We start from the raw sequence: 14,015 nt of genomic DNA on the forward strand, positions 1-14,015 counted from the left end.
CAAAAAAAGCCCGAGCAATTGGTGTTCAGCAAGTCTGAATGTACATGAAATGATTTTGCTTTACTTAATAGCACTAGTTTCAGAACAGAAACACATTTCTGGTGAAATTGCAAAAATCGATTTTTACAAATTTACACCTTAAGGTAATATATTTCATATATTATTACATTCAGACATTTTGTATGATTACTACTCATCTATACTCTATAAACACCATCTCCAGCCATTTATATTTAACATAATGTATTTATAATAAATATATTATTTTTAAAGTGGATATACTGACTAGACAGTTTTCACTGATACCACCCAGTGGTCAATAATATTCCTTAAGCAGACCTCCAATGCTCATAAATATTTATTAGTAAAAGAAATTAAAGAAATTGATTTATCAACTTAAAAATTTTGAGGTGATTAGTTTCCTCACATTTTTTGAGTTAAATTAACTATCCGGGTTTACAGTGTAGACAGACAGACAGACAGATAGACGGACGACAGACAGACCGACAGACAGACAGACAGACATACATACATACATACATACATATATACATACATACATGGATTATATCATGACAATGCCACCTGTCCTGGGGTGGGATATATTAGGTAGCATGTGAACAGTCAGTTCTCGAAGTTGATTTCTTGGAAGCAGGAAAAATGGGCAAGTGTAAGGATCTGAGAGACTTTGACACGGGCCAAATTGTGACAACCAGAATTATTAGGACACGCCATTAAATGAGCAAAAATGAGTGAATTAAGTAAATATTACACACTGTCCTTTTTAAGATCAAACAATACGAGAAATTACATATATGTGATTAAAAAAAAATTCCATAATTAGTGTCTTCCTAAATAATAATATTTTTTATTTGATCATAATACACATGTAGCAAAATTACGTCCATATGGAATATTTACACTAAATGCAAACAAATTGTCATCCACTCTTTAATGAAAAAATAATAATACAGCAGCTGGAAATATATACTTTTAGATTTTGCAGGAATTAAATGATGAACTATAATTAAATGATGAACTATAGACGTGATGTATGTATTTATAGCATTACATTTGTATCAGTGTACTGAATTTAACCCTATATAGTATATACACTGAATTCTTTCAAACTTGTCGAATTCAGGGATGTGGTCTGAATTTTAAGTCCCAATACGTGAGTATCAAGCGATGAGAAATCAGGATCTGATCCACCCTGCGTTCTCTGCAGTCTCTTGAGTTTTCTAAATGAACTCAGCACGAGTCTACAGAGTTTAATTTTCTCCCCAATCTGTCAGCGAGATGAAAAATGAGGAAAGACAGCGTGTGTGTGTGTGTGTGTGTGTGTGTGTGTGAGTGTGTGTGTGTGTGTATGTGTGCTACTGATGGAATAATTAGAAATCTGATTAAGTTCTAATTATTGTACAAAGCGTTACAATCAGACACTCACGACCCCAGGAGGCCATTTTAAGAGTTTAGGTCTTCAGCGTGGGTGTGGGTGTGGTTTTAAAGTTTTAAGGATCTAGAGTGAGGGTTAGAGGTGTTAAAAAAAAATATCACAGTTTCACTGTATCACAATACTGAGTGACCTTTTAACGACATACAAGCACAATTTTTTCAAATATATTTACCTGGGTTTTAATTTTTCTTTTCTTTTTTTTTTCTTTCCCAATTTGTTTAGCTCCTTTCGAACACCCAAGGTTGCTCCACAAAGTGTGTAACACAAAATAACATCACCTTTTTTATAACCTTTTTTAAAAAAAAACAAAACAACAGCTAGAAAACAATGCAAAAAGTAGCTTGCTAGCAACCTTGACTACTGGTTTACATAATGTAATAATTTGTGTGATAATAGCTAGCTTGCTAGCAACCTTGACTACTAGTTTACCCAGTATAATACTTAGTGTGGTGTTAGCTAAATGGCTAGCAACCATGACTATTGCTTTACACAGTATAATACTTAGTGTAGTGTTAGCTAAATGGCTAGCAACCATGACTATTGCTTTACACAGTATAATACTTAGTGTAGTGTTAGCTAAATGGCTAGCAACCATGACTATTGCTTTACACAGTATAATACTTAGTGTAGTGTTAGCTAAATGCTAGCAACCATGACTATTGCTTTACACAGTATAATACTTAGTGTAGTGTTAGCTAAATGGCTAGCAACCATGACTATTGCTTTACACAGTATAATACTTAGTGTAATGTTAGCTTTGAAAAGTAAAATTAGCTAAGCTAAATACTTGGTAAGCTAGTACTGTGCTGTGTTTAGTTAGCTGGCTAATATAGCAAATGCTGGAAATAAGATCTCAAACCATGGAACCGTGTGTGTGTGTGTGTGCGCGCGCGCGTGCGTGCATGACCGCATGTGTGTGCACGTTTGTATGTGTGTGTATGTGTGTTTGTGTGTGTTTAAAGATTATGATGGATGTTTGAGGCATCTAGGAAGTATAAAATCATGACTGAGGTTTAGAATCAAGTGTTGGAAGACTGAGCCGCTGCAGCATCCTGTAGCTTTCCAGCTGACTGGGTGCTACTGTTTGTTACCATGGCAACGGAAAACTGCCCAGCAGGTTGGACAGCAACCTGGACAGCAGGTGTTCATATACCGTATTGAGACACCACTTAAGGTAGATCTGATCAAAAGTCTCATCACAGTTGTAAATCAATGCTCCTGATCCAATGTGAGCATGCTGGAGTATAACCATGGCAACAGGTATACAGTAAATAATGTTTAGGTTAATGGTTTAGGTTATGTACTCCTGTAAGTACTCTTCGGTGCATTTAACAAGAGTAATAAAAAATAAATTACATTAATGTTAACATTAATGTTCATTTTGATCTGTTTTAATATGGAATTTAAGTTGCATTTCCACATTAGCAGGATTACTGAATTTATTTTTCATTAGCTGTCAGTGGCTTTTTTATCATAACATTTTATGATAGACAGTCAACTTTGAATTGAGCTATTTTAGCTTATTTATAGGCTACAGTGTGTGAAAAAAGACCACAGCAACTGTAATATAATGGTAGCCATTACACAACATGGCGTGAATTAAACAAGTAAATACATTTGGTGTTGTGCTGTTATAAGAAACTAATCAACGTCTGTGCAGCAAAGAGTTACTGTTACCATCCTGAAGTTGATTACTTTCCTATAACAGCATGTCCCAAAGTATTTTATTCCTTTTACACCACCGTAATTACAAATATAATTCCAATTATAAAAATGTATTGACAAATGTCATCATAATTTTTTTTATCTGTTTGTAGTTGCATTTAATGTTGTGGAACATCCACAAAAGAAGTTCCATTATAGCAGATATAAGCAGACGTTCCTTCACCAGCTTCCATCCATCCATCCATCTTCTATACCGCTTATCCTTCCTTCAAGGTCACGGGGAAACCTGGAGCCTATCCCAGTGAGCATCGGGCACAAGGCGGGGTACACCCTGGGTGCCAGGGTGCCAATCCATCACAGGGCATACTCATACACATTCACACACCCATTCATACACTACGGACACTTTGGACACGCCAATCAGCCTACCATGCATGTCTTTGGACTGAGGGAGGAAACCGGAGTACCCGGAGGAAACCCCTGCAGCACGGGGAGAACATGCAAACTCCGCACACACAGGGCCAATCGAACCCCCGACCCTAGAGGTGTGAGGCGAACGTGCTAACCACTGTGCGCCCCCTTCACCAGCCTCTCTTTTATTATCTCTCTTGAAGTTAATAAGTCCAGAAAATGCAACTTGTCATGTTAAAGAAAAAAAAAAACAACCTCAAACTCCTGTGTCCTGAAGATAAAGTTACAGCTTTACCTATGACTCTTACAAAGTACTGAGACTGGAGACTCCATCAATCAATCTGAACAATCAATCCATCCATTTTCCATACTGCTTATCCTACACAGGGTCACGGGGAGCCTGGAGCCTATCCCAGGGGACTTGGGGCACAAGGCGGGGGACACCCTGAACGGGTGCCAATTTATCACAGGGCACAATCTCACACACACACACACACACACACACACACACACACACACACAGCCATTCACGCACTATGAACAATTTGGAAATGACAGTTAGCCTACAGTGCATGTCTTTGGACTGGGGGAGGAAACCTGCGTACCCAGAGGCAAGCTCTGTGTGCACAAGGATGAGACAGGATTCAAACCCCCAGCCCCGGGGCTAAGAGGCAAACATGCTAACCACCGTGCCCCCAATCTTTTTTTCTGCCTCATCTCATCTGGTTGGTTGTTATATCTTGTTGCTTGTTGCTAACCGAATGCTGCCGAATCTTCATGCCATTGTGCTTCAGGATAATATGCAGCTGTCTAATAAAGAAAGATGAGTAATGCAGTGAGCAGACAGGTGTGGAACCATGACCAGCCTTCACCCAGAGACCAATACAGAGTCACATACAGGGCTGTGAGTGATATGGCCTTTATTGCAGTAAACACTGCTCTGCTGCATGGAGGAAAGTGACTTGGAATTAAATGAAAATGTAATAAAAGTGTTCAGACAGTCTCCTGTCACTGTGGTAGAAAAAAATGGGCAGAATTTGCACTCTAGCAGCTGCAAGATGAAGAACATAAACTTTGGAATGATTTGTGTTCTCCTTGACTCCACCTCTGAGAACGTACACTGGCCAACAGAGTTCATTAACATCAGCTAGTCTCATTCTACTTGGTCAGTTATATCAGGGGTTCCCCAACTTTTTCAGGGCAAGGCCCTCCAAATGGCATTAACATTTGACTGAGGCCCCCCTTTTGCAAGATGTCTTTAAAACACATTAAAAATACAGACTTCTGGATACATCCCCCTTTTTAAATAATAATTACCTCTTTCATCTTTACATTACATTACATTAGGAATTGATTGTGTGTGTGTGTGTGTGTGTGTATGGTTGTTTGAGAGTGAGAATCATGTATTTATTTATTTTTCACACCAAATTGTTGAGCCCCCCTGGCGCCCCACTTTGAAAACCACTGAGTTATATGACAATCATACACAGCAGGCTGGTGTGACACATTACATTTTTAATTAGCCTCAGATTATGTGGAGCGTCCGCTGCATAAATATCATACAAATGATTTTTGTTTTCATTAACCCTTTCTAGCAGTATACTGGCGTTCGACATTTTCAATCAGTATAAACAAACTGATTATTTCATAGCTGCAAGTCTGTTATAAGTCAGGACACTGTTGGGTTTCTGTGTGTAGAGTATCATGACTCTGTGTTTAGGTGATGGTAAGCAGGGTGATGTGAAACAGGCAGGGTGTGAGCCCCCTGGTGGGCAAACAATTCACACCTCTCTAAAATAAAATTGGTACAGAGATAAAATGGACAGCACAACTAAAGCTTTTTTGATAGTTAAATACCATATACAATTGCCACAATAAAATTATCAAATTTAAACCTAGTAGAGTAGGTAAAATAAAGAAATACTTATGAAAAACTCTTATAATCACTATTGTGGAGTATGACATAACAAATAAATTCAATCTTGAACACGGGCAGAAATTCTATTTTTTGTCCTCTGGTAAAAACAGTTAAATAATAACCTAACATTGATTTTATTTGCTACAGTTTTTTGTCATCTAAAACAAAAACAAGTACACAGGCGAGGACAAATGATAAATTTGTTAGTCCGCTCACCAGGAAATGAAGTCTCCTGTTAATATAATAATGTATGTTATGCTATTTAGTGCATTAATACATAATTAATACACGCTAAGGGAAACAAACAAGTACTACATGATCAATATCCTCCTCTAACAAAGTTTAGCCCATTGCTTTTATGCCTCAACAAAATGTCAGCAAGATGTTGGACGTCATTTCGGCTCCCAGCTGTATTATAAAACACTGTATAGTGTACTCAACAAAAAAGAAACGTCCTCTCACATTCAACTGCTTTTATTTCCAACAAATTTCTTAACATGTGTAAATATTTGTATTAACATGAAAACGATTCAACAACTGAGACATACTCTGAACAAGTTTCACATTTGATGAACAGAAATGGAATAATGAATCCCTGAACAAAGTGGGGTCAATATTAAAAGTAACAATCACTATCTGGTGGATTCCAGCTGCTTTAAGTATTACAGTGCATCTCATCCTCATGGACTGCACCAGATTTGCGTTCCACCAAGGCATTTGTAAGTTCTCGATCACGTCTGGGGGACACACGGTTACATGTAATGTTCCACTGCAAGGACGAGCTGTCCTTCCTGTCTCCCTGTAGCACTGTCTCAGGCGTCTTACATTACAGACATTGCAGTTTATTGCTCTGGCCACATCTGCAGTCCTCATGCCTCCCTGCAACAGGTCTATGGCATGTTCACACAGGTGAGCAGGAACCCTAGACATCTTTCTTCTGGTGTTTTTCAGAGTCAGTAGAAAGGTCTCTTTAGTGTCCTAAGTTATTGTAACTGTGACCTTAATTGCCTACCGCCTGTAAACTGTTCGTGTCTTAAGGACTGATCCACAGGTGCATGTGCAATAATTGTTTATGGTTCATTGAACAAGCATGAAAAACATTGTTTAAACCCTTTCCAATAAAGATCTGTAAAGCTTATTTTGATTTTTACAAAATTATATTTAAAATACTGTCTCCTGAAAAAGGGACATTTCTTTTTTTTGCTGAGTTTATATATTGTAAAATTTATCAATCTGGCTAGCGTGTTTATTTTCTCTCAAAATGTTTAAAACCACAAGATGACCGTATGTTGTGTCAAATGAGATTTTTGCTGGAGTGTATTTTGCTCATCTGTCATGCGTGCACGCTCATTAAGCCGCCTGATTTGCCCAGTATTTTTTATGTTGAGAGAAGACACTCTTGTGTTCTGTTGCAACTACGTTCAAGCTCTTTATTTTCTTGTAGCTCTGCTTCTCTACAGTATATCTCATTTCTTTCTTTCGCTTTATGTCTCTCTCTCTCCTTCTATAGCTGACCTGAGGAAAAACCTGCAGACGTTTGTGGAGGAGATTAACCAGCGTCGTCCTGACTTCATTAAGATGGTGCGTCACACCAAGCAGGAGGGTCTGATCCGTTCCCGTGTGAGCGGCTGGAGGGCGGCCAGCGCGCCGGTCGTGGCTCTGTTTGATGCCCATGTGGAGTTTAATGTAGGATGGTGAGTAGCTATTAGATATGTACTGTTTCAGAACCCAGCAATATGAACACACAGTTTGCACAGTGTTTATAATTCACAAGCACAGTGACAGATTATCATCCTTGACTGTGGGTGTTCCCGGGAACAGTCTGCGACTCAGCAGGACGTCTTAATTCTTCCAATTTGTAATTATATTATGCAATCTGAGGAATGACTTTATGTTTAGACACACACAGTGTAATTTGATTTGCTGTCAACACGTGTTAAGACAACAGTCTTCTGTCTGATATTGAAGAGAAGCATAAAGACACACAACAACTATCCATCCTGTCCATCCCGTGAGCCTCTATTATGTCTCATTAGGACTAAAACTTGTCACTGTTCAGGATTTCTTCTCGTCTCCGAGTGGGTTCGCTTGTTGCTCTCCACTGTCACAAAAACATGCAGAAGGTGGATTTGACACCTACGTGTGAAGGAGTATGTGAAAGTGAAAGTGTGTGTGCATGCTGCCCTGTGATGAACCGATGTTCCAATGATAGAATGGTCCTCAGTCTTCTTGGGATTGGCTCTGGATTCAGCTTGACCCTGTCCAAGATAAAACACTTACTGAAGAGGAATGAGTGAATGAATGACGAGGGTGAAAACCACCTCAGGGGTAACAAAAACTAAAGAGGGTTCTGTCATGGCTTCCCCCTAAGTGTTGCTGCTCCCATGGCAACGAGCGCCATGTGCTCATGACTGTTTTCGTTTATCCTAAGTTTGCCTATATATACCCTCTTGTGTCTTTGTTACTTTGCAACGTTTCGTCACTGTTCAATGCGTTACTGAGCCTTGGTTTCTATGATTCCCTGTTTCTGTGTTTTAGTTACTTCTGTGTTTTTACCTTGCCTGAATTCTTGTTTTACATTTATGGACTATCCTTGTTTGATGTTGACTACTTATGGTTTGTCCTACACCGATCAGCCATAACATTGAAACCATCTGCCTAATATTGTGTAGGTCACTTTTGTGCCACCAAAACAGCTCTGACCTATCGAGGCATGGACTCCACACTATCTCTTAAGGTGTGCTGTGGTATCTGGCACCAAGACGTTAGCAGCAGATCCTTTAAGTCCTGTAAGTTGCAAAATCGGGACTCCATGGATCGGACTTTCGCAGTTCGAATTGAGATCTGGGGTGTTTGGACCTTTGAACTCTTTGCCATGTTCATCAAACCATTCCTGAACAATTTTTGTGGTGTGGCAGGGCGCATTATCCTGCTGTAAGAGGCCACCTTCATTAGAGAATACCGTTGCCATGTAGCGACCATTGTCACAAAATAATCAATGTTATTCACTTCATCTGTCAGTGGTTTTAATACTATGGCTGATTGGTGTATGATCCTGATTATGACTATGATTTGTGGATTGCGCTTAATAAAGAAGCCGTACATTTTAATTGTCATTGTTAACGCATTTTGATGCATAGTTTTTTTAGATACAGTATGTGTTCATAATTTGTGTTGGTGATTTTACAGGGCTGAACCCATCCTGCACAGGATCCAGGAGGACCGGCGGCGTGTCATCTCGCCTTCTTTCGACAACATCAAATATGACACGTTTGAAGTGGAGGAGTATCCTCTCTCAGCGCACGGCTTCGACTGGGAGCTCTGGTGTCGCTACCTGAACCCTCCCAGAAGCTGGTGGAGTCAGAAGAACCACACAGCACCCATCAGGTACCACTGACTCACCTAGAGAACTAAGCAGTATGCCTTATGTACAGTTTTAGGCATCTCTGTTAGTTAGACTGCTTGGAGATTCTCGATTCTGATTGGTGAGAAGGTGTTGATTAGTATAATTGCACTTAGTATAATATGTTATCGTTTCTATAGTAAGAACTTACACAGGGACTTGCTTGGCGGATGCCTCATAAACAGATTTTAAAAATGTTGTTGTTGGGGGTGTTTTGTTTTTATGCCTCCGCCACTAGGTGTCTCTTTTCAGCCTGTCTATCCATGCATTCTTCCGAGATTCTTATTATTAACGCAATATCTCGAGAACGAGTGGTTTACTGTTTGTTAGGATTTATATGTAGTTATCATTGTAACCAGCAGATGAACGGACTAGATTTTGGAATTGATCCAAACAGGCTCAAGGTCACAGTAAGGGCAAATGTCAGAATTTTTTTTTTAAAAATAGCTCCCATCTTGTTTGAAGCATATTATAAGGGTATTTCTGGCATACAAATTAGTACTGAGAAGAACTAGACATGTTGGCGGCAGAGGCAACCATGTTGACACCGCTTGTGTCGAGTTTGACTTTTAGATACAAAGCCCACCATAGCCCTGGCTTCTAACTAAGTAACTACAGTAAGTAACTAATTATCTTACCAAGAAAAATTACTAATCAGCCAACTAGAGACTGGTATGTTTGTCAAGAAACTACTTCTTTCACAGATTTACCTGTTTACTCGCCACCAAGTGCTTCACATAAAACTCTGTAATACCTTTTTAGAGTCTGGTGACTATATCTTGCTCCGAAACAGTAATATTCTTTTTTTGATCATAGAATTTTTATTGAAAATTTACATTTTACATAACACCCCACCCAACAACCCCAACAAACAACCACAGCCAAAACCAAAAGAAAGGGGGAAACAAAAAAACAATAAACAAACAACCAGAGAAAAAAAACAAACACAAAAAAACAAACAAACAAACAAACAAACAAAAACTAACAAACACAAAAAAACAAACAACAACAACAACAACAACAAAGGGGTAACATGATCTGGAATTACAGTCCACCTCTCCTCAATCCACCACCAGGGCGAAACACTAATATTCTTGCAGTGTTTGTTTACCTGGACGTACCGAGAGCCAGTCCAATTGCAGCCTGAAGCAATTCTGAAGGTTGTGGTCGGAAAAGTGTACAAAAGTGTGGAGCGTCTGAGACTTTATCACGAAGATCAATCAGTATGTTTTAGAAAATGGATTTTAATTGTTATTGTTGCTATGCAGAGTTGATGTAGCGTCAGTGCCAGTATAATGGATTTAATCTCCTTAGTGCTAATTAAAGTGTCTTTCTCAGGCAGACATTCAGAAGTGCTCCTGACAGGGTTGACATGATGGTGTTCATTAATAATGATGTTTTTCCTAAGCTCGTAATGTGGAGACAGCTTATCTTTAACAGGAGTCCAGCTCTGATTGGCTGCTTCGTGGTGGACCGGCGGTACTTTGAGGAGATCGGACTGCTGGATGAAGGCATGGAGGTGTACGGAGGCGAGAATGTAGAGCTGGGAATCAGGGTAAGGCTTTTGTTCAGTGTATCTGTAGCAGTATAACATCACACACTCATTAATAACTGCATAATACTAATTAACTCATTATAAACAGTTATATCATGGCACTGTTGATTTCTTGAGTCTGATACTATGGTTTCTATAGTAACAGCTCATATACAGGGACGTCCATGGCAGACGCTCCACAAAATCTAAGCCTAATAATAATTTTTTAAAAACATGCTTTTGTTTAACAAGGTAAAAATGTGTATAATTGTTGATATGGTGAAGTTTTCTTTAAGGAGACGTTTATATAAGGGATAATCCACGGCTAGGTCTGCGTTACACGATTTTAATGGCTTCCACGTCGTGCATTAAAATCGTCTAACACACACCTAGCCGGGGATTATCCCGCTTATACCATGGTCACGAACCAGCATTGACAAGTTAAAGCTGTCACTGATGTTCGCTGTGCAAAATTTGACTGAAAGGATAAAAATAACGGTTAATTTGAGTTAGTTATTTTATATCGTTAGATGTCGTTAGATGTAGAAACCTACCCGCTCTGTATCATAAACAGATAAAGTAGTGCGATAAGATTACATTTGTTTGAATGAATTATAATAAATAGTTATTACAGAGAGAGTGAGAGAGAGATTGTTCGTGTGTGAATTACCTCCGTCAGTGCTGCGTCTCTACTAATAATGAAGCTGTGAGTTTAACTATTGTATAGAGCTGTAACTGTATGTTACTATGGTTACAGATGTTTATAGGCAGCACATTCATTTAGAATGGCGATTAAATTGACCGGAAGTACCCGTGCATTCAGTGGTTTGAACACACACCTTCCAGCCAATCAGAATCGAGTATTCAGACAGACCATGGTATAATTAAGATTTATGGAAGGAGTCTCCGGTGTCAGCGTATTGTAAAATCTGTAACTGCACCTTTTTTGACACAGTGATACTTTCAAGGACGTTCCACAGCATAAAAAAGTATTATGTGTCATTTTTTAATAAATAAAATGCTTTTGGACACACTGTTATAGAAAAATGATCAACCTTAGGGTTGTATCAGTAACTCAGCTTCGTTACACCAGGGTTAAGGTTAGGGTCAGGGTTAGGGTTAGGGTTAGGGTCATTACACCATGCTGTCATTGATTATCTTCTTTTATGAGGCTGCAGTATGTAAGTGTGATTATAATGTTTCGGAGAATCATTCATGAAAGAATCAATATGCTTCAATGAATCAATTTCCCTTCCTCACATTAACGTAGTGCATTACATTTCTTTAAAAAGTATATATACAAACTTATACAATCTTAATATATATACAACTTGTAAAAGTGAAATTCTACAAAATCAGGGCCTATAGTGCTTTATAGAGCTAGTTGTGATTGCATCTAACTCATTTCGACCTTTTGCCCTCACGTTGAGCATCACCGATCTGTCCTGCTGACCCTATAATTACCGAACACAGGCTGAATAGAATGTGCCAGACACACACACACACACATGGTTTTGCACAAAGAGCAGCCATCTGGTCGCTGCAGGCTGTTGCTATCAGTTTTGCAGAACCATGAAGCGCTGTGTGTTAATGAGGCATGATAAAATCGCATTTCTCCAAGCCACTAGTCTAAGGGTTAACCGAATGCACATTTGTGTTGTTCAAATTCAGCACAAATGTTCATAATAGTTTTGTATTCAAGGCGATATCTTGTGCTAACATTCGGCAACTTATATTCGTACATCAGTATTTACTGTACGCAGGGAAAGGTGTGCGTATTCAGTGTTGAGTTACGCAGGTAGTATTATTATTATTTGTTGGCTAATTAATGTTTCATTTCATTTATGTAACGAATTCAAGTGTCATCTACTGTACTTGTATACTACGTCGTGTAACCAATAAAATTAGAATGCAGTTTGAAAGGAAATAGTCAGCAGCCTAACTCTAACTAGCTATTAAAAGTAACCTACGCTATTAATATCCAAATTAGGTTTTTTTGTCTCTTGTAATTTTCATTCAGATGAAAAATGAAATCAGACTGAAATCAGGTTTTGCCCTGCTGTGTGAAAAAAAATACTAAGAACAGTTTAATTAATGAAGCTGATTTAGTAAATTAAAAATGTTTTACTTTAACTTTTGAAACTTTTGAGTGGTTCAGTATGTGGCAATTTCTGTGAGAGACAGCTAAGTCTCGGATACATATATGCGTGCACACACACACACACACACACACACAAATGTGTCTACATTGCTTATTATTGATGTAGCATCATTGAAGCCTTTGCGTGCATTTTGGTGCATGGAAGAAAGCAGTGTCTTTAATTCGGTATGCGTGTGTGTGTGTGTGTGTGTGTGTATGTGTGTGGAGGGATTTCGCACAGTCAGAAGATAACGACCCTTGGCAGCGGAGCTTCCAGCTGCATCTGCTGTCTTCATCCTAAAGCTCTTCAGTTAAAAGCTGTTTCTTGCTGTGGCGGAACTGAACATGTCACTAAACCCCTGTTTCTCTTTCGTCTGATTAATACTAATGCAAAGAGACTTTCATGCTTTCTTTTTCATTCCTCCCTCTGCAGTGAAATGCTTGAAATGCCACCAGAGTAATAAAACTCTTATTGATACTGAGGTTAGATGCACATCTGAGACTAAACTCATTAATATGAACATTACAGTAACTGTTGTGTAACAATAATTGTCATGAACCAACAATTACTCAGTTCATAAACAAAGTTCAAGGCTTATCACAAGCTACCGATAGAGTAAAACAATGCATAGAGTTATAACAGAAGATAAACATAGATTCCGAGTATAAATATAGTTGTAACAGCACAAATATGTTGACATAAAGGAGCACAAAGTTATAACAGAACGTAGATTACTTAAAGCCGTTTCTTGCTGTAAGCTGTGTTAGCAGTCACTTAGGGCCCCTGACCACCAGGGGGCAGCAGAATTTTTAAAACAGATATGCAAAAAAGCAAACTTTACTATCATTTGGTGAAAAAAGCTTTACGTAACAAGCAGTCACAGTGGGCTGTGTTGTAGTGTGAAAAGAATAGAAATTTATGTAATGAAATTTATGTAACTAACATAAGATCATAAAGAAGCATTAATATCTTTCTGGAGCAGAAAAACACAAAAAGAAAAAAAAAGTAAAAAAAAATAAATAAATTATGGAGAAACGGACGCAAACCCGCCAGGAAGAATTTCACGTTAATTCATTGGATTTATTCAGCTCGTCCACTTTCTTGCATCCACTTGTTAATGTCGTTGAAATGGGAAAAGTTAGTTAAGTTTAGTTAAGCCACAACACAACAAACTCAAGCCACAACACAATGGAATCAAGCCACAACACAAACTCAAGCTGCTACACAATGGAATCAAGCCACAACACAACAGAAATGCTCCCAACCACTAGGGGGCAGTGTCTGCATGGAAAAAACAGATATTTCTGGTGTTATTGCTCGACTTTTTATTAGACCTCGGAACATGACGAGAGATTCTCTGTGTAGGTTAATGTATGTGTAATTGGTTTTAAGTCAGCTTAATACTTTTACTGAATGTTGTGATATCACAACTGATAATTTTGATGGGTCACTTAATGAAATGAGCAGAACGAACGCATGCGGATAAT

The 14,015-nt window shown here is 38.5% G+C and overlaps 1 protein-coding gene and 1 long non-coding RNA gene across 2 annotated transcripts in view; both read left to right on the plus strand.

Moving 5' to 3' along the window:
• Positions 1 to 2,284: 2,284 nt before the first annotated feature.
• LOC128611732 (uncharacterized) lies at positions 2,285 to 4,533 on the plus strand. Its single transcript, XR_008386616.1, has 2 exons — positions 2,285 to 2,716; positions 3,274 to 4,533. It is a non-coding gene; the product is annotated as an uncharacterized LOC128611732 (long non-coding RNA).
• Positions 4,534 to 5,996: 1,463 nt separating this feature from the next.
• LOC128611730 (polypeptide N-acetylgalactosaminyltransferase 18-like) overlaps positions 5,997 to 14,015 on the plus strand; it is a 31,176-nt gene continuing 23,157 nt past the window's right edge. The window contains exons 1-4 of the mRNA XM_053631474.1: positions 5,997 to 6,359; positions 6,961 to 7,144; positions 8,640 to 8,837; positions 10,294 to 10,408. Of these exons, the coding sequence (XP_053487449.1) occupies positions 6,212 to 6,359; positions 6,961 to 7,144; positions 8,640 to 8,837; positions 10,294 to 10,408 (645 nt within the window). The 5' untranslated portion in view covers positions 5,997 to 6,211. The remainder of the gene's footprint in view (positions 6,360 to 6,960; positions 7,145 to 8,639; positions 8,838 to 10,293; positions 10,409 to 14,015) is intronic.

Source organism: Ictalurus furcatus, chromosome 8, assembly GCF_023375685.1.
Source record: "Ictalurus furcatus strain D&B chromosome 8, Billie_1.0, whole genome shotgun sequence".
NCBI lineage: Eukaryota > Metazoa > Chordata > Actinopteri > Siluriformes > Ictaluridae > Ictalurus > Ictalurus furcatus.